Genomic DNA, 21,603 nt, shown 5'->3' on the forward strand with positions numbered 1-21,603 from the left:
TACTAATAGGTTGATGAGGTTTTTTCTCGATCAGCAATATTTGACGAGGTCACTGCTAAATTTCTTCACAGAATTAACAGTTAAAAAAAAAAGCATTCTTGAACAGTCACGAAGGAGTGTGTGGTTTCGCACGTACGTCGTTTTTAAGCTGAAATAAAGAACAGTTAACAGGTAGTCTTATCACTAAGGGGAAGGTTTCCTCGGAAATTGACTTCCTCCTTAGGTAAATTGTCTTAATCATATACATCCAAATGACGGGTGGGAACAAAAAATATTGAGCACATAAAGCTTAAAGATCATAGCATGGCAACCCGCTGTATACCAATAAAGACACGGTTCTGTGTATAGTTAATTAGTGGGTTCCACTTACCGCAGGTTTACAGAGCTGTGTGGCACATGACTGTCAGACCGTTTGTCGATACCCCTTTTCGTTGGCCAACCTGTAGTTCAATATCAATAGTTTATATATCAAATTTTATCTTTCTTGTTGGCACGACCACCCACCCACAGTTTCTACGTAGTTTCAGATGAATCATATGTTCATAAGGCGAGCCAGCCGGCAAGCACACATGATACTCCAGCAAACCAACCACCATCTGGTAGTTCAATGTACCACCCACACACAGTTTCTACTTACCAATGAATCATATAATTTTATGTATAATCCGGGAGGCGTACGCAGGACACACCCTCCCATTTCAAATTCGACGTTTGCAAACCAACAATAAGATGAAGTTTAACATCTGGACTCGTGATTTTAACAAAATATGATCTCACACTCTCACATGCTGGCACGGAAACGGTATGTTACATAATGATAGAAACCATGCCATTGACAAGAGTGACGATGCACTTTAAGCTATACAGAGGAGATAGCGCGTCCGAAATTCTCCAAATCCTTTTCTTTTTTTTACGTCGAAAAGGAACTGAGGAACTGACGTAACGCCTTCTCGGGATTGCCCCGCAAAAAATTTTAGGTTTTTTTTGCGGAACCGAACTGAGTATAAAAAGAAGCCAGTGGTATTCCCCGTCCTGTACACCGCAAGATGTTGGTTCTACTGCTGCTCGTTCAGTACCCTGCCTGGGTCCAGGCCCGGGATTCCCGCCATGATTCCCGCCAGGAATTCTGCCAGGCGACCTGCTCACGGGTGAGTTTATATCAGCCACAGTAGCACTTCGGCAGGAAACGCGACTATCAATTCCTCTTGCACGAGGTTTATTTTTAAACTAGCTCCATCGAGAACTGATAGTGTCACTTCCCCTGACAGCTGAAATATTCCGAGAACTGGGTCTAAAATACCTGGAAGTGGTTCGTATATAGAACCATAACGATAATGTTGTTAAGACATGGTGTTGTGACGGATGAAGGAAGGAAGACCTACTAGCTGTTTTTAGAAAGAAATACGACAAGCAATGCATAGCTAGTAGTAATCTTCCAATATTACACTAGCTGAGACGCTAGTAGCTTAATCTCCAAGCAGATCATCTGGTGGCCGCAAATTGGACACGCAGTATCTATTGGCCACTTGGATACTGTCTGGCGAATGGATAATGTCTGGCCAATTTGATACTGTCTTTTGCGACCACCGAAACATCTGCTTGGAGATCAAGCTACTAGTGTCTCACCTAAAATGAATGATTAAACGCCTCTGTATAGCTGTTGGTATTTCTTGCAAGATTTCAAAAGGCACCACCTTATCCATGGCCCAGAAAAAAAATCAAGGACGAACACATAGCCAGTATTACATGCTGCAGGACAAATTACATGATCTATGATCTTCACCGGTTTTACTCTCTGTTTGCTCACAACATAGTTGTCATTTCAAATGCGGACATAAAGCCTAATGTCCAAGCAGATTCCAAGACTTGATGTTGGCCACGTGCAGCGGACGACGGTTACAGGCGGTCAACATCAAGTCCCCTTGCCCCACCGAATCTGCTTGGAGATTAGCAAAGCTTGTGGCTCGGTGTATGAGGGCGCGTCAGGCTAAAGCCTCAAGCGGCAAACCTTTGCACAAAAAAGAACCCAGTGGAGAAGAGTAGGGGTGACCCGGTGTGGTTGGCTATGAATGCGAGCTGTAGGAAAGCTGCATTGCAGTGGTAGCTACTTAAAAAAAAGCATCATGCTTTATCTCAGTTGAGAATGACTGCCTTGCCTTTACCATAGTAATAATTCTCAATTAGACTGCCAGCCTGCCTATATGCACAGGCCAGGACTAATCCCATGCCAATATACCTGTATAACCTGTACTTTTTACTAAATTTCTGTACTATACCCCAGCCTGATGCTGACAGAATCTGTGGGCTGGGACTAGCAGGAAACTGTACGGATGTGTGTCTCGGCTACCCTTCCTCAGGAGGTGAGACAACTTCAGAGTCTTATATTCTACTTATCCAGTTTCTTGAACTGTGCCTTTGCAAGATAATGATAAATTGATAATGTTAGAACTTAGATAAACCTGATCTAACATCCGTTAGTGGACGAGTTTTGGAATAAGTCATCATTGCCATATTGCTATTATGATCACATTCTTCCTTTCGACCATATCAATATTAGAGGTATAAATGGGCATAACGTTCCTGTCTTTCGTTAGGAGAGCTGTTTCAGAGTTATAAACATGTAATCTATTTGATACGGTCTAAACATGTTATGACGGTAGGCAGCTGTTCATATGTGACTTGATACTCTCTATACCTAGAACGAACTGTTTACATCTGATGACCATGGTTTAAAAATCACCTGTGTTGGTAGGCATCATTCTGTAACAGTTTTTCCAACTCAAGACTTGTGTTTGAAATTACAGTCCAAACCTGTTTCTGGTCTGGTGACCATGGTTGTGGCTGACCATGGTAATTATGCTATCCAGAGCCGTGGCTATCCTATTTAGTCCTATGTGTAAATTAGGGTTAGGATCAGGTACGATTCTGGATAGTCTCGGCATAGGTGTATCCAAGAAAGGAGATTTGCCCCAGGCATGGTTCTGGATACGCGTGGACTATCCAGAACCATGTCTGAACATGGCCTTGAATAAAAAAAACGGTTTGGAATACAACAACTCCATATAAAGAGACTATTCCACACCTGATGACCAATGGTATTGGGATTTTCCAGACTGCACGGCATGGCCGTTTGACATGTTGCCTGAGTACGAGTCTGTTCCCGGCCCGAGGAACCTGCAGGTCACCCCGGCAGCCGGCAGCTCGGGCGGGAGGGACGCCGTCAACATCACCTGGCAGCCGAGTGGAGACGGTACGGCACACACACTCACCTTCTCTCTCTCTCTCTCACACACACACACACACACACACACACACACACAGACACACATATGAGGTTAGCAAACTGAATATTTAGGCTACCACACTTCTGCTGACAGCTACAGGATCACTCTAGTTAGAACAGTGAAAATTTCAGTTCTGCCCAAGAAGACCATTCCGGGGACTGATAAAATCTGGTCTATGTGGATAGGTGGTCACTATACTGCAAGTTTTCTGTTCTGTTCTTCGGCCATCAGATGTCTGAAAGGCTTCACGGTTCTGGAGGTTGATCATGATATTTCCTATATAACGTTTCTGATGACAAGCACATCGTAGCTGTACATGTAGTTTTCTTTCTCTGCTCTTTTCCCATCCTCAACTGAGGTGAAGCATGATACATGTTCAAGTATTTAACCTGTACCTGTTATCTGTTCTTCAGCCATCCGATGTCTGAAGGGCTTCACGGTCCATGTTGTGGAGATGAGTTCAGCCTCCTCCTCAATCTGTCATCAGGTCATCCTGGGCTTCAACATCACTCTCAAACACGAGGATAACCAGGTGGGTGGGCATCATTTCTAAAATGGGTGGCCTTTAAGTACCAGAGTTATCAACCAAGGATTGAGGTGTTCAAAAACTCATTCTTTCCTAGAACTATCGCCTTAGGGTGGTTATACCGGTTATATAGATACAGATACAGATTTCACACCGGCTGAGATAACAAAAAAAAAAAAAACTTTGGCCCTTTTCCCACTAGGAAATGAATGAATTTGCTTTGATATGGCTTCGATTCTGATCAAAATGTATTTATTTGGCTCAATGCAGACAATTCTATCGTAGTGGGAAAAGGGGCAAAGTTTTTCTTTACTGTACAACATTTTACCAGGTGCAACCTTTTCCATTTAGAATGGGCTTTTGCAATCATTTCAATGGTACAATTTCTGTCATTGATGCATTTTTCCGACATTGCCCTATATGTGCAATGGGTGGGTTGTCGCATATCAATATGTACTTAAATTTGCTATTTGAATCCATTGATAGAAGATAGACGCGTACATTCCCTTCTGTTATATGGTACCTCCTCTCTTATTTGACTGATTGGCTGATCCGCAAAAGTTCAGTGGACTTCAAGAAATTGCACATAAAGCTTAACCACATACACAACCTTGCAGTTGACATACGAACAGAGAAGTCATTAACCACTTGTGTGATAAGAAATGTGAATACTAAAGGTTGTTTACGTTATCAATGTCTACAGTCTACACAACATGCATATAGTATGTTTGCCAATTCTACAATAAACACATCACTACGTACGCAGCTTATCTACGACATGTAAAATGATTAACTTGGTGCGGTTAAGTTCTTGACCATAAAAGGTATGGGAACTTAGTCAAGGGTTTGCTAAGTCAAAATCACCTATACAGTAGAGAGATTCTGGCACGGTATTGGAAGGCAGAGCCCACCCTCCCACTGCCTTTTACCTCCCCAACCGAAGTCAGGTACCCATTTTACACCTGGATGGAGTGAGACAAGACATGTGACGTTTAGTGACGAATGTCAGGGATCGAATACTCTGGACTTGACTCTTGGCAATTCGACCCCACGCTTGGACAATGAAGCAAATGTCAGCAATGTGACGTTAAAATCACGGATGGGTGGACTCGAAGCAGAACAGCTACCTAAGACAACAACAAATGTTGTTTTCGCCAGGGGGGCAGTTATTGAACACAGAGGAACAGGAAGCGGACCTTCAGGAATCCAGAAAGCCAATACACGCATAAAAACTGCCCCTAAGGAGATTCCTGTTCTGCCGTCCTTTGTTGGAGTTATTCTCGGACTGGTTGCTATGCGCTGTGTTTGGTTCCTGTTATGGATATGGTGGGGCAGGAGTAGCCTCTACCTGGCTCTAGCCTCTACCAGAGTCTAGCCTCTTGCAGTCTTCTCAGGTTGAGCAATTCCATAGCCTCAGAGTACCAGGTACCAATTTTGTACCTCCTACCTCCTCTGGAATACTAGTCTATCTGGCCAATTTCTACTACTTTTCTACTACCCTAGACACAGTGGATTAACAACCCACTGCCCTTACGGCCCCAGCAAGGCTACGGGAGCCGGACTAACTTTACCCTTTAGCTGACACATGACTGTTTCCCACAGAGGCAGTTCAGCCATGTGGTGCGCGGCCTCAGCCCGGACACCAGTTACGGCATCATCGTCCGGTCTCAATCCTCTCTTTCCACCACCTATACGGCCCAAGCAAGCCTATGGGACTAACTTTACCCTTTAGCTGACACATGACTGTTTCCTACAGAGGCAGTTTAGCCACGTGGTGCGGAGCCTGAGCCCGGACACCAGTTACGGCATCACCGTAGTGCTGTGGGACTCTCTCACTCTCTCTCTTCCCTAGCTTAGTCAGACATTGGGGCAGCTATGTACCTACGTTTTACTAATTGATATGACCATGATTTGACGTACGGATATCTCCCACAGGGGCAGTTTAGCCACGTGGTGCGCGGCCTGAGCCCGGACACCAGTTACGGCATCACCGTCCGGTCTCTCCCCTCCCGCCGGCCCAGTCACGGGGATGACGACAGCGTGCTCATCCATAAGTACAGGACAAGGCGTGAGTCCTTCAGAACAATCCTCAAGCAATCTTCAAGTTAAGCAGATCCTACTGTGGCAATGCAGTATCTATTGGCCAAAGGCATGTCCAGTAGCCACCGAAACCAATGGGACAATGGATACTGCCTTGATACCGTACATGTATGATCTGCTGGGAGTTTATTCTCAATCTGAACTTTTGAATTGTGAGTCAGTAGAAAGATTCTCATTGTAATCCCCAAGCAGATTCTACTGTCGTAATGCAGTATCTATTGACCAAAAGGGTGTCCATTTTCCCACGGCCACTCCTCTGGCCAATGGATACTGCCTTGCAACCGTATGACCTGCTTGGAGATTATTCAAGCTGATCTTTACGTTGTGAGTTCTAGTCTAACCTTTCACGATCAAGAAGCAAGTCTGATGTAGCAGGATGAAAAACTGATGTAGCAGGACTCAACTTTCCAACCGTGTCTATTTAGTTCTATAACTGAAAGGGTTAGGGTTAGGACAAGGCACGGTTCTGGATAGTCTCTGCGTATCCAAGAACATAGATCTGCCCCAGACACGGTTGTGGATACACGTGGACTATGCCTGAGCCAGAAAGCATGGTTCTGAATAAAGCATGGTTCTGAATAAAGCAGGGTTCTAGATACAACTTACTGGTGCCGTGTTTGCTATATTCCAGCCTGTGAGAGCATACCGGGGTGTAAGACCAGACCCAGTCCGTCCCGGTGGCACCCGCCCCAGCCTGTGGTGACGTCAGTGGGCCGGAGTGTCGTCATCAGGGCCAGGACAGCCCGCCAGTTCAACATCCGGTCCTACAGTCTGTACCTGGGGAGACCCACGGGAAGCGAGCCGTATCCGGACATCATCGGTGTGACACAGAAACACCTGGTAAGGACATCTATACGCTTTTATATAGTAGAGTGGATTCATTCACCCAGAGGGTTCTAGTTTAGCCGACTTGCTTTTGGGCACGGTTTGGAAGTCTGTACCTGGGAAGACCCACCGGAACATCATTAGTATGACACAGAAACACCTGGTAAGGGCTTCAGCAATTCTTATAATGCAGTAGATTGAATTCATTCACTCAGAGGGTTCTACTTTGGCCGAATTGCATTTGGGCACGATGTCGAGGTGTGAGGTGCACAGATATAAACAATTGTATCTAATAGTATACTCTTATCTTTATCACCAATGCAAAGTTTGGTGGTGCAATTTTGACCCATTCATTATGTGTGAGGCTTATTTTGCCAAACCTTTTTTAGTTGTGATTGGATGACGAGGTTGCGGTAATGATGTTGAATCTGAAATTGCTTTCTTGTCTTTTCCTCAGTCCCTTAAGGAGAGCAGTAAGAAATACTTCCAACACACCTTCCACGACATTCCACCTGGGCAGTACACCTTACAGGTGAGAACATCTCGTCCTTAACATCTTACGTCCTGTGTACAGAAAGTCCAAATTGACGTCACGAAAAGGAATCTCTGTTTGTATTTTGTTTGGGGAGATATGATTTCTTCGACTAACCTTCAAACTAAGTCTTATTGTGCAAATTTGATAATCATGTACCCCCGGTTCTGTTGATACAGTACAGTGTGGATGCCAGAGATCCCTTCAGGAGTTACCCGGTACATTTTACTGTGACAGGTAAGATATATCCTGTAACACGACAGGTAAGATATACTTAGTATCCCATAACGTTAACACGACAGATAAGATATACCTGCATCCTATAACTATTCTTCTGCTGTGACCTGTACCCAGTGGGTATATGCGTACAATAAAGGTCTTTCTTCATTCATTATAACACGACAGGTAAGATATACCTGCATCCTATGACACATGTTTGATACAGCAGAACGTCTTAATTATAATAATAACCTCCAGCCTGCTATGGGTAGTGGGTTAGACTGCAGGTTAACTATTGTCATGAAGATATCTGTCACCTGATACATGAAATGATGAATTTGCTGCCTCCTAAACAAAAAAAAAATGAAACTACTGCATTTTACGGTACTCCAAGCTTCGAAACATTATACAATTCATTCATAACATCAAAAATATTATACAATGTCCATTCCAGACTGGGTCCCTGATGACGTCATTGTACACCAGACCGCTCGGAACGTGACGGTTGAGTTTGAAGGCCCGACCCGGAAGTACAACCTGTCTACATGTGACGTCACTCTCACCAGGAAATCCTACCCTGAACGGTCATGGACACGGAGAGTAAGTACTCTACTATACTTGTATCCAGAACCGTGCTTTATCCAGAACCATACTTTATCCAGAACCGTACTTTATCCAGAATCATGCTCAGGCACCGTACCCAAACCATGTTTGGTCATTTTGTTTTCATTTGATATTTTGACGATTTCTAGAATCTCTCGAAGCAAGTCTGTCTTATTCTAAATTTAATTGTAAATCTGTCATTTGATATTTAATAATAACGTTATATATTTTGTAGGTCGTCTTGGAGGCAAACGTTTTGGTTGTCTTCGCGAACATGAAGCCAGACATATATGTCGCCAAGGTATGCGTGTCATTCTTGGTCTATTTGTCGTCGCAGACGGCTGTTACTATGGCATTGTAATAGGTGCTGTAGCAGACACCATGTGGTATTTGGGGGTACATTATGTAGCAAGTGGCATGGCAGGACAGAGTTGAAGGGGCTGGTCACCATATGTGTATTTAAGTAAGAATAAACAGAGCAGTAGTTTGCTAGGCTAAATAATGTGAAGGTAAACATGATGCATTTGCTTACCTGGTCAACAGAGAGCACATTGCACATTTTTCCGTTCCATTCTACAGGTATCCTCTCCGTTTCCAGAAGCTTTTCCTGTCAAAGAAAAGATGATCGAAGTTACAGGTTAGTCGCAGAGGTTACAAACTTACGACTGACGAAATTGTTTACAATTTGCAAGCTTCTGACCCAAAGTGTTTGGCTGAACACGAGAGCAGTAGTGAAGCCGCGTTGCATCGTGCTTCGTCTTACTGAGTCTGCCTACGCCGACCCACTGGTAATGGCAACATTATTGCAAGTATCATTGCCAATAAATGAAAATATTTTACGCTTATCTTTTACTATAGACTGGATCCCAAGAAAACAGGATATTCAAGTCAAAATAAAGACCGTTAACGTGAGGGTAGGCCGTGGCCGTTCTGGGGGCCGTTCGAAAGGTCGGTCCAGCAAAGGCCGGTCTAGTAGCGGGTTCCATGGCCATGCCAGCCACCCGGGCGGCAAGAGCAGCAAGCGGAGGCGGCAGGAGACGCGGGTTCGGGTGACGTTCCCCCGGCCGGAGCCGCGGCAGCAGTACGACTACAGCGGCGGGTTCTACCTGTTCCACGGCAAGGACCCGTCAAGTCTGGAAAGGCAGGCCGTCCCACGGGTAAGGACTGGGCATGTGTCCTCTGTTGTGTGGTATAACATCTGATTCAACATCGTGACATATTTGTGTAACCGCACAAGGCCTCGGGAACATACGAAGTCCGATCACAAATTGGGCATTCTTGGGCCAGTCATGTAGGTGTGCAAAAGCCACCTGCCTTCGTACAGAAATGCTGTCATCATTGTCGATATGGTTGGTTAACGTTCTCTTACAGCCTATGTGAACATTCTGTGTCATCAAATTGTGCGACGACGATGTATGTGATGTTCGAAATGAGTTCTTTTGTTTTTAAACTGTTTTACATATTGTCACTTCGGATCTGAGTAACAATGTTTTTCATTCAACATTTCCGAGTTCTCCTACGCTAACTCACCTGCACTTTTTGAACCAGCCGGTAGGGGAGAACTGGACCAACGTGACTGTCGTTCTGAAGGACGTGCCGGGAGGAATCATGTTCTTCCAGGTGGGGGGTTTGTTTGTCTGTTTGTCTGTCTTTCAGTCCGTCAGGCTGTCTGTCTTTCAGTTGGTTTAGATAGTGCGGTGTGGTTATTTCTGTTTCGTGCATGAGTATGGCTTTTTAATAAAGCATGGTTCTGGATACACGTAAAGCATCCAAAACCGTTCATAAGCATGGTTCTGGACAAAAGCACGGTTCCATATACGATATACAACAGGTTACGTTACTGTACCGATTCTGCCCCCGTGTCCGTGCAGGTGTCGGCGCCCTACGAGGACGCCCAGCGGAGTGAGTTGGTACTGCAGCGCGTCCGGCGCCCGCCCGGGTCCCGGCACCGTGGGAAGAACGGCCGCCGCCGTGACCGTGACCGTGACAGGAGGCGCAGACGTAAACAGCAACACAACCGCAGCCAGGCTCGGCTAGCCAGCAGGAACCAGCTGGAGGAGTAGCCTCTTACAGACTTCGAGAGGCGACTGGAAAGCGTAGAAACTGGCCAAATAGATAAATAACATGCTAGAGAAGTTGGTCCGCCAGAGAGTACATGTTGCCGCACCCGAACATGTACCCTCTCTGGCCGGCTAACTCCCCTGGTATACTAGCTATTCCCTTTATTGTGGCCAATTTCTACTTTTTTAGCGATCCGCGGTGCCTGGTAGAGACTAATAATCTTAAAGCGTACTCAAGTAAAAAGCTGACGCCTATCAAATATTTTCCTTGTTATCATCGGAGTGTTATTTGTTATGTTAAGTAATAGAAAGGAGGTCATTGATATTTCTGATGTAGTGTAAATGCGCAGAAAAGAGCTTTATATTTTTACATCTGTATGACGTTGATGACAGACCTGGTTCCTGGTGAATCAGGGTACTTATCTACTAATATCCAAGATACGGGCTCCTGAAGCACTCATTGCAATAAAACGATATTCCGTCGAAAGCAAAGACTAAGAGCATCCACTTTACGTTTCAAACACTTCTGTGGAAATATTACTAAGGAGGTTTTTTATTTTATTTTTATCTTTATTTTATTCACATGGATTTTTGAGCATTGGATAGGAAGCACTTGTTGTGCTTATGTAAATCCGCTGCTCATAAAACATAATACAAAAGTAAACATAAAGATGATATAAAGTGTTGCATAAACATAAAATGAAAGTGGCTGTTTTTGTACCAAAGACTCACACTATGGAGATAATATATTTCATTTCATCATGACTGCATGCCCTGACTTTTAGGGACAGACTTGCTATTATTATTTTCCAACTCCACTGCGAAGAAAACTGTACTAGTATATTGTGGAACGTGGTTTGTGTCACTCGTATGCAATATTACCTGTATTCATTTGTGTAATATCACAAACATAATATGTGTATTCCTGGACGTAGCAATTCTATGACAGCAACAGTAAAGCAATTCATATTATTATCGTTATCTTTTAGGTGCAAACGTTTCTGCAGATTTAACATCGATTTTATATATAATACTTTTATATACGAGCGTCTACTGTGACAGAAGAAGGCCGATGATATGATGATAATACAAGAATGACGGTACCGCGTTGTGAGTTCTGATGGTGAAGATAAAAAAAATATGGACGTTTCAAGTGCTTTCTTTCCTTTTAATTTACTCGTAAACAATAGCTTGAAAATATGACTCATATGTAGTATCCACTAGACTCCTTTTGCAGGGTGAATAAATAGTAGAAATCGGCCTATAAAGAGATATCATTGGCCAGAGGAGTTGGCCGCCGATCTCCATTTTGCCGTGCAAAAGGAGTCTGGTGGACACTAACTCAATGTAAGTTAGCATTGCCTACTGAATTGCCTATCAAATTGGCCAAGTAGTATCTATTAGCCAGACAGTATCCATTGGCCACCCAATGCCTTCGGTGGCTAATGGACACTCCTCTGGCCAATGGATATACTGCCTTGCCACCGTATGATCTGCTTGGAGATTAGTTTTACGTTATGTCACTTATAGACTTTTCAGACCTTTGCCGGTAAGAAAGGAAAAGAGGAAGCATAAAATACAGGATTCTTTATTACGAGGAATTTTATGAGCAATCTTGAAGCAAAGTCCTCAAAGGTGTGATTCTCTGTCCCAGAGTGAGGACGCACGACCCTGAGAACGAGAGCGGACTACTGCGCCGGTTTACTGCGCATAACATAAGACTGGGCCGACCGGAGGCGGTACAGAGTAAAAATATTTCTGGTCTCGCGATTTTCTCCTTGTAAAAGTCTTCCAACATGCCTGGCGTGGACAAACTTCTGCTGGAAGAAGCTTTAGAAGACGCTCCGCAGGTAGGGCGGGCCTGAGTGTCGGGGTTTGGTGAGATAGCTGTGTTAGAGGGTCCGGGAATTCGGGGTGGGAGGGGGGCGTGACCAACAGCAAGTCTTCTGAAGTCTTCTCTTCATCTTTATAAAGGAGAGAAAGAATTGTGACAGACAGCAATGTCCAGACTATGCATGATGTACAAAATGACTAATACACTGGTGGACGTCCCAAGGATTAGACTAGTATTATTGTAAGGAACATCATTCTTTCCATGTACATTATATTGTACCCTACTACCCTGTACAACTGTCGAGCAATTAAGATCATCATCATCATCTTTAAACATCTTAGCAAAGTCGACAGTGAGGTGACAGTCATTCGCTGTGAGATCTGTACAGGCAGTGTAGTAGTGTAGTAAATGCTGACAATGTAAACTGCTTCAAAACAAGACAGGATAAACACTGGGACAAGAAGAAAATACCCAGAGATAGAAGAGGGTGTAAAACAATAGTGCATACAGTACCAGGTTAGGAACATGTCTGTACATTACAATATCATGTCAAGTAGTAGTGTAAACAGATGGTCAGTTTGGGTTTTGTTGATATTACTTGTATGCAATGATGGAAATGCCATAAGATCTAGACACTCAATTGCGGACGAAGTGATCACGACACGCAAACAGATATGGCCTTCTTGTCCAATCCAAACAACTGGAAACAAAGTGTATACAGGGCAAAACTACGGACTCAAAGACTGTCCCCTGATTTGCACACTTGCCATATGTGGGGATGTGGAGAGAAACCCCGGCCCTGATACAGGGGGACTGCACACCTGGAAAAAGGGAGTAGTCTACGCGTTTTACAATGTGGTTTCTCTCACGCGACATCTCGAGGAAATACAGCACTTACTTCTGGGGGGATCAAGGGTACATGTGTTAGGACTTAATGAAACAAGACTGTCAGAAAATATCCCCAGCTCTATACTGGAAGTCAGTGGATATACCTTACACAGGAGAGACAGAGACAGACACGGGGGAGGGACAGGTGTCTATGTTAAACGGACCATTCCCTCAGAGCGTCGTCCAGACCTGGAACATGTCGACCTGGAAGTGTGCTGTGTGGAGGTTAAACCTGAGAAGGCACGAAAGACACTGCTGGCGTGCATTTACCGCCCTCCTAGCTCTGGATGTTCTTGGAAAAATGCAGCTGAATCATTCGTGCATGATCTCAGTGTAACAGCTGAAAAAGAAAATGCCGATGTGATGATCATGGGGGATTTCAATGTGGACTTGAATAAATCAACACATTCATCAACATCCCTGGAATTCCTTATGAGGCTGTATCAACTGGTCCCTCTCATATCGCAGCCTACACGTATAACAGAGGTCTCCGCCACGTGCATCGACAACATATTTGTCTCTAATCCGGACCGGCACAGGTCGAGTCTGAGTGTGGCCTGGGGTTCCTCCGACCACAATCTCATCATGACGTGTGCCAAAGCCGGGGTAGAGGTAGGTGGTGTTCGATCACGTGAATACAGAAACTACAAAAACTACAGTCAACAGTCATTCATTGACAGTTTGAAAGCGGTCCGCTGGGAAACGGTGCTAGATTGTACACATGTTTCGGAAGCATGGTCAGCCTTCAAGGACATTTCCTTAAGTGTAGCTGAAGCACATGCACCGATCACCAGGAAACAAGTGAAAAGAGAAAGGCCGTCCTGCGCCATGGCTGACGGATAGAGTAAAGAACCTCATGGGCCAACGTGATGCAGCAAGACGCAAAGCTATAAAGACAAAGGACATGAAGGACTGGGAATGCTACCGGTCTCTCAGGAATCAAACTACATCAATGATCAAGAAGGCAAAGAAAACTCATTTTGAAAGTGCCATCACCGACGCTGCAGAAGATCCCAGTCTTATGTGGAAAATAATCAACAGCTTCACAGGAAAAACAAAAAGTAAATGTCAAGTCCAGAAAATTTGACGATCTGACGAGAGTTGTACATCTGAACCTGCCGAAATGGCTGAAGAGTTTAACGACTACTTCTCGTCATGTGCAGCAGACTTGGCAAGGGATATTCCAGTGTCCGAGGAGGACCCCCTCCGTCATGTACCTGAGTCAACATCAACTTTCCGTCTACGGCCAGTTGAAGAAACAGAGGTCCTAAACGAGCTTCTTAGGCTTAAGCCAAAGAAAGCCACAGGTGTTGACAAGATTCCGTCTAGGCTTCTTAAGGACTCTGCGCCCATTATTGTCAAACCGTTAGCGCACATCTTTAACCTGTCTATAGCATCAGGGGAAGTTCCCGATGACTGGAAACTGGCTAAAATATCGCCCATACACAAATCAGGGAACAGAGACAGCGTTTCCAACTACCGTCCTGTCTCGGTCCTAAATGTGGCCTCCAAAGTGATGGAGAAAATGGTTCACAACCAGGTCTCCCACTTTGTGAATAGTACTGGCCAGCTCACGGCCCACCAAAGTGGTTTCCGTAAACACCACAGCACAGATACAGCAGTGCAAAAGGTGGTGGAGGACATCCAGTCAGCTCAAAACAACAAGAAGGTAACTGTCGCGCTGTTCCTTGACCTAAGGAAAGCGTTTGACACGGTCAACCACCAAATCCTCCTTGGAAAACTTCAGAAGATGGGTTTCGACAACGGCGCGACAAACTGGTTCAGGTCATACCTCACAGACCGTTTCCAGCACGTAGACATTCAGAACCAGCAGTCTACGCGAAAACGTGTCACTTGTGGTGTCCCGCAAGGGAGTGTTTTAGGTCCTTTGTTATTCAGCTTATATGTGAACGATCTACCACAAGTTGTGCGTAAGTGTAAAATCCATATGTACGCCGACGACACTGTGCTTTATTACTCGGCTAGGCTGTCAAAGGAATGTGAGGAAACTGTGTCAGAGGATATGAAACTGGTAGCTAACTGGTTTATTGTAAATAGATTATCACTTCACCCTGACAAAACTAAATCCATGGTATTTGGATCACCTCAGAAACTGCGTCACGCAGGAAACACTGTCACTGTAACTGATGGGTCTAACTCATTTGAGCAGGTAAATGTGTATACTTACCTAGGTGTCACCATGGACTCCTCTCTAAACTGGTCAGCACATACAGAAAGAATTGTTAAGAAGCTCCTTGCTGGCCTTAATGCCTTAAGCCGGGCTAAACCTTATGTTACTAAGGAGATCCTGCTAGTCATGTGTCGAACCTTGTTATATACTCACCTGGATTATTGTGATACTACATGGTTACTGTCACTTTTTCATTGTAACAAAGTAAGATCACAACAATTGACTAGACTGTTAAATCGGGCAGCCAGGATTATTACTGGGCGATCACTCAAAGATCGTGTACCTACAGAAACCCTGCTTGCAGAGGCTGGTATGGTACCCCTGGCTGAAAGGGTGAAACTGAACACATTAGTAACTGTACACAAGGCAGTTCGCCACAAGGCACCTGCCTACATGACACATATGTTCAAATGGCTGTCACCCCCAGTGCTGAGAGTTCGTACTCGCACTGCTACGAAACAGCTCTACAGCTTCGACCCTCACATGCTGGACACTCCCAAAGCACATGTGGAATCTTTCAAGGGCAGCCTGCAGTACCAAGGGCCAGTCCTGTGGAACTGTCTTGCTGCTGACCAGCGGCAACTGATAGCAACGTCAGCTTTTAAAAACGGACTGTAGATGACCGCAGATGAAATGTGCCTATATTGTATACTGTGATTGTTTTGTATAATATGTAAATGTTTGTAATATTTGTTGTATATTGTTGCGTTGAACTTGTGTATGTAATTTTTAATGTGTGCCCAGGGATACCTGAAAATCAGATCAACTGATCTGAGGTATGCCCTGGTGAAATAAATAAACTTGAACTTGAAAACAGAGAACACTGAGGTAGGTATTCTTAAAGTTGGGTTGATATTCTTAAGGTATCTTTATGTTATAAACTGGGGTTTTGTAGAGTGTTGTGATCCACATGCTGTAAACCGCCCTGAAAGAAATAGCAGAGTGCGAGTGTGCAGTTACTACAGTGAACCTGACAAAATTATTGACATATAGAATTATCACAGTCTTAGAGAAAAAGACAAAATGAAATGACCTGTGAGGTTCAGAAATTTGCTTTAAGTTAAAGTACATTGGCAGGAACGTTTATCACCTTTGGTCACCTAGGAATCTTCAAGGTATCTTCAAGGTAATCCTACACATGACACATTCACTGTTTTCGTAACCGATTGATGGAACACATTTGCCTGTAAATCATTGCACCTCAACTTAAGTAAGGCTGATGTAACATTACAAGTAGATAAAGGTAGATTGTTCTAATATTGTTACTGTTTGAGTGACAAGACTGGCACTCAAACAGTATAGCACAGGCACGGGTATGTCTTGATGATTTGGGTCAAAACATTTTCCCAAAATTGTCCTAAATGGTCCCTAAATGGCAGTAAATGGTGGGTGTGTTTGTGTAAAGATTTAGGGGCTGACCCAAGGAGGCAAGAACAGGGAGATTGAGGCAACACATCTACAACATACATCAACAATATTGCCAGCCCAACGCCTTATCATTTATTTAGCATTAATTTAAAAACTTACACAGGAATATGACAGACATCCCTACAAGTACAACTCTTAAAGTTAAACCGACCGTCACATGTCTAACCTCTAGTAACCCCTCCTGTGAATGACATCATTGCTCTGGGTGTGAGCAGGATGCCCATATTTGGCACCGGCCCAATGACTACATCTTAACTGTGTTACCAGCAGGGGGATTGTAGGTCTGTGGGACACACAGGCAGGATTAACCCTCTCCATGCTGCTTGGCCCATATTCAACAGAGAATTGATAGCCAGACAGCTACTTCAGTGTGCGAAAGGTTAAAGTATTAAAAGTGTTACTGGGCATGTAGCATTGTATGGGACACATGTTTCCTTTAGTTGAAGAACACTGGGAGGAAAGGAATTCAGTTTTGGCAGCCCACATCTGATAACTTAGATATACATGTAGGAGTGGTAGGGCAAGTTTTCAGGGATGCCGGTAAGTCAATATTTGAAATGCCTATAACAGTTGTGTATGTAGTGTGTACGTTTAGACATGGCAAGGTTTTCTATTCACAGTCAAAATAATACCCAACTGACCACCTCTACAAGTCACCTTTTCCTGGTCACAATTTTTTTTCATAATTCCAAGATAGCCAGTGATCATGAACTTGGGAAGCATTTCACTTTCCCAAAAGGAAGCAGACTTGAAGTTTGACCACATTTTTATGTTGTTCCAGACGCGTTCCCTGCTGGGTGTGTTTGAGCAGGATGTGGACATTTTAAACCTGTACAGCTCCGAGCTACTGACGGCCTGTCGTAGGCTGGTTAATACACAGGTGAGAATAGTTATATATGTTACCTGGTCAACACACAGGTGAGAACATCCCCTCAGAACCTAACCCTAACCTGTACAGCACACAGGTGAGTTAACACACAGAAGTTGATAACAGTAATGTCCCCCTACCAACCCTAACCCTAACTCTACATGTACAGCTCATATCAGTGTATCACCCCTAACCCTAACCCTGTACAGCTCAGTATAGTGTATCATCCCCAAACCCTAACCCTAACCTTGAAGAGCTCTGTCCAACACACAGTTGAGGTCCCTTCAGTACAATTTTGATTCACGATATGCCGGAAAGAAACTAATGAAGATGTAGTGTTTCCATATAGTATTAATGTACAGTATTACGGTTCAATAATACCTGTAGTTTCAAGGTTCTACCAAACAGCCTGCTAATGTCAGTAACAAAGAAACAAATAATCATTACAGGTTCTTGAATTTTTTTTATTTCAGCACAATTTGGGGTCGGCGACACAGGAACTCTCCAAGCAGTTACTGCATTATGAGAAACTGGTGAGTCTGTGGCAGTGTAGCAATTTACATCCTGCATGCTCATTATCTTACCATAGCATGGCTCAAAATACTGCAGCATTATGTACAGCTCCAGCCATGATCATTATACTTATATTTGTGATCTGTTGTTCCTGTAGCGGTTTCCCCTGGCTGGTGAGGACACCATCATCAACTCCACCATCCAACAGTTTGCCAAGACTGTAGACGAGGTAACATATAGTACTAAGTACTATTGACTACATACATATTGCACAGTTGGAATTCTATAATCCCATTCTGAATTCTGTTCTTAAATTAATCCCACAGCCTCCTACATTTATACAATTGCCAAGAAGCAAGAGGATGCTAAAAGTACCAGTATGTTAGCTATCCAAATGTATATTATGTGTATGTTATGTATGATTGAGAACCCTGGAAGAGTAGATCAAATTTATATGTATGTTTGCCGAAGGAAAACATATTGTTTTTGCTCAGTTTCCTCTTCTCCAAACACATAAGGTCAATGACCTGGGCGAGATAACTATCGCCATGGTAACTAATGTTGGGTTACATCATGTTGCAATTCTATAGCAGGAGGGATTTATACTCCTGTCACCAATAAAACGCCAAAGCACCACAACCAAATCTTTCCTGTCTAATAACAGATTAGTTCCTGGCACGCTGTCCTGGCCACTCAGCTGGTGGACGGACTCATGTTTCCTCTCAACAAGTTCATGGAGAACGACGTCACAGGTATGTGTGCACGTGTCACAGGTATGTGTGCTCATGTCACAGGTATGTGTGCTTATGTCACAGGTATGTGTGCTCATGTTTCCTCTCAATAAGTTCATGGAAAACGACGTCACAGGTATGTTTGTTTGTAAAACATTTTCCTTATAGTAAAGTCAACACAATTGAATACAGAATTGAAAAGTTTATGTTCCCCCTCAATAAGTTCATGGAGAATGATGTCACAGGTACATGTAGCTACACAAAAAAATCATGCATGCCTCTAGAACATCTACGTATCATAACTGTGTACTCAGTCTCATTTTCCTTATAGTTTAGCCAACACAATTCAGAAACAAGTACATGTATGAATGTATTGTTATTTCAATAATGTTCAATATTGATTGAATATAGAATAATCATAAAAAGTCTTGATTTGCAGGTGACATGTACATGTATGTTACATGTAGATATGATATGTTTATATATGGTTGTTGTATGCCCTTTCTCTATGACACAGAGGCCATCACACTACGAGAGTCCTTTAGACAAGCAAGTGAAGGTAATTTTACTATGTTCCTCAGACTACTGTCAAATACATGTAATAACCATCTTTGTTATCTAATGGTTTGTCCATCATGCTGCTAACTGTTTGAAATGTTGCTGACATGTTGAACTACCAAACTGTTTCAATATAGTTTAAACAACACCAAGTTTTCCTTCTATTTTCAGAACATGATGCTGCCATCACCAAATACAGCAGACTGTCCAAGAAAAGGGACACAGAAAAGGTACCAGATGAACAATCTTAATTATATTATCATTAAGCTAAGGCCTAAGGAAAAAAAATTCTGGTTTCATGAATGACCCTAGCAAAAACCTATTACCTGGTAAGCATATTTTGGGAAACCTAATAAAATTGGGATGCTTATATTGCTGCTATGTTTGTAACATGATGATTTTATATGCTATTGAGACTACCATAAATTTTACTCTAATTGTCTTGTGATAGTCAGAATTTTTGTTTTCCAGGCTAAACTGGAAAGGCAAGAGGCCAATGATGAGCTGCACATGGCCAGGAGGAAGTTCCATCAGGTGATGCTGGACACTGTGTTACTTTTACAGTATAGGAATCAAGTCAAGTACATGACATAAAATCCCTTGATTAAAGCCCCCTATATATACAGATGATACATACTTGGGAGCACCACAATACACTGGGTTGCATGACAGATTATCAAACAGGCATTTCATAAACAGTTACTGATATTGCTTGTTTCAGTAAAATATACCAAACCTGATCTAACCTACATGTATATATATATATAGCCTCCTTAGCAGACTTTTCTAACGGCCTACTTTTGTTTCTATGAGTGTGGCGGTTTCTTTTCACTCAGAGAGCTGTATATTGGGGGAGGGCTACATGTATTCAGCTATCCACCAATACACCCCCCCCCCAATACAACTCTCCCAGCAGAAAGAAACCACGTCTACACTCATAGAAACAAACACAGGTCGCTAGAAATGTCTAAGCAGGAGGCTAACCTAACCATGTCCCTGCAGATAGCCATGCAGTACTACGCAGCCCTGAACTCCCTGCAATACAAGAGAAGATGCGCCATGTTGGAACCTTTTGTAGGCTACATACAGGCACAGGTAAGGGAATAATACATGTACCACATTACATATCTGGTGGGGCATCAAGCAGCATTCTTGAAATTGATTCACAGATTGAAGGCATTATACAACCAGATTGCTCCATGCGCTAAACTACATTTAACCATAAGGCTTCAGTCTTAGCTGTTGTAGACCACAATTACATGTCTTGTGAGATATATTAAAAGCTATAGGATATAAGGGATTTCTTTCTTACACAACCAAAGGATCATACCTTGCTTACGTTTTGATGTCTATCAGACACCTTCCTCAGAGCTTCTGACTGGAGTTCTGCTTCTAGCTGCTATATCTGTAGCCAATGTAGGTGGCACTTTTGCGGCGAGAACACAATATAATTAATCTCAAACGCCACGTACATAGACACTGAAACGTCAGCAAGGTATGATCCTTTGGTCGTGTAAAAAAGAAATCCCTTGTATCCTATAAGTTACCAACCTGATGAAACTATTTTCAGAATCATACTAAAAGCTGTTTTCTTGTTGTGTGTCTTCAGGTGAGTTTCTTCAGGATGGGTCAAGACATCATGAACCAGCAGCTGGAGGACTTCTTAAAGAACATCTCCACTTCAGTCGGCAAGTAAGTCTTCAGTGTAACATGCTCCAATTCTTTCCGAACATGACATATTGCACTGTGATCCACTGTGTCAAGGGCGCAGTATTGGAAGGTAGAGCCTATCCCTCTCCTTCCACCGACTTTTACCTCCCCAACTGAAGTCAGACACCCACTGACCCTATGGCCATAAAAAAGACTATGGGGCTACATTAACATTTACCTAACCTAACTTTTTAGTGCACCTGTTTTGAGTAAAAGTACAGAAAACTGGTTGTCAGATCTGATATCATGCCCCAATGGTCAAGATAGTCTCGCTCTCTCTCTCTGGTTTATCATTCTGCTGTTCCCCGTAACCGAGGGTTAGACATACTTGCACTCTGATGCTGATGCATTCTATCAGTGTTAATACTACAATGTAGGTACTTGTTTCCCCACTGTTAAGGCAGAGTTGTTTGTTGTATACTTGTTCCAGTGTTAAGGCAGAGTTGTCTGAGGAGTCCCAGAGACAGGAACTACTGATTAACACCATCCTGGCTGAGCTAGTGTAACTAACTTGTTGTGTTTGTTGCCCCAGTGTTAACTAGTTGTGTACTTGTTCTTGTGTTATGTGATGTGTAACTTGTGTTGTACGTGTACTTGTTCCAGTGTTAAGGCAGAGTTATCTGAAGAGTCCCAGAGACAGGAGCTGCTAATAAACACCATCCTGGCAGAGGCACAGGTGTCCAACATCTACTCACCTGAACCTCTAACTACTCACCAGGAGGAACCAGAAAAA

The 21,603-nt window shown here is 43.4% G+C and overlaps 2 protein-coding genes across 2 annotated transcripts in view; both read left to right on the forward strand.

The window, feature by feature from the left end:
• Positions 1-1,046: 1,046 nt before the first annotated feature.
• Positions 1,047-11,299, forward strand: LOC109464960. The gene is made up of 14 exons (XM_019762079.1): positions 1,047-1,148; positions 2,282-2,360; positions 3,113-3,250; positions 3,698-3,816; positions 5,746-5,878; positions 6,542-6,750; positions 7,193-7,267; positions 7,447-7,504; positions 7,941-8,086; positions 8,325-8,390; positions 8,669-8,726; positions 8,948-9,246; positions 9,638-9,709; positions 9,961-11,299. The coding sequence occupies exons 1-14, from the start codon at positions 1,047-1,049 to the stop codon at positions 10,150-10,152; spliced, it is 1,746 nt and encodes a 581-aa protein (XP_019617638.1). The 3' UTR covers positions 10,153-11,299.
• A 560-nt stretch (positions 11,300-11,859) lies between these two features.
• The window catches only part of LOC109464972 (DCC-interacting protein 13-alpha-like), a 23,580-nt gene continuing 13,836 nt past the window's right edge, over positions 11,860-21,603 (forward strand). Inside the window, 11 exon segments of the mRNA XM_019762090.1 lie at positions 11,860-11,999; positions 17,272-17,370; positions 17,832-17,891; positions 18,029-18,100; positions 18,536-18,623; positions 19,120-19,161; positions 19,332-19,390; positions 19,632-19,694; positions 20,163-20,255; positions 20,770-20,852; positions 21,474-21,602. Of these exon segments, the coding sequence (XP_019617649.1) occupies positions 11,946-11,999; positions 17,272-17,370; positions 17,832-17,891; positions 18,029-18,100; positions 18,536-18,623; positions 19,120-19,161; positions 19,332-19,390; positions 19,632-19,694; positions 20,163-20,255; positions 20,770-20,852; positions 21,474-21,602 (842 nt within the window). The 5' untranslated portion in view covers positions 11,860-11,945.

This window comes from Branchiostoma belcheri, unplaced genomic scaffold (genome assembly GCF_001625305.1).
Source record: "Branchiostoma belcheri isolate BF01 breed outbred unplaced genomic scaffold, Haploidv18h27 scaffold144, whole genome shotgun sequence".
Taxonomy (NCBI): Eukaryota; Metazoa; Chordata; class Leptocardii; order Amphioxiformes; family Branchiostomatidae; genus Branchiostoma; species Branchiostoma belcheri.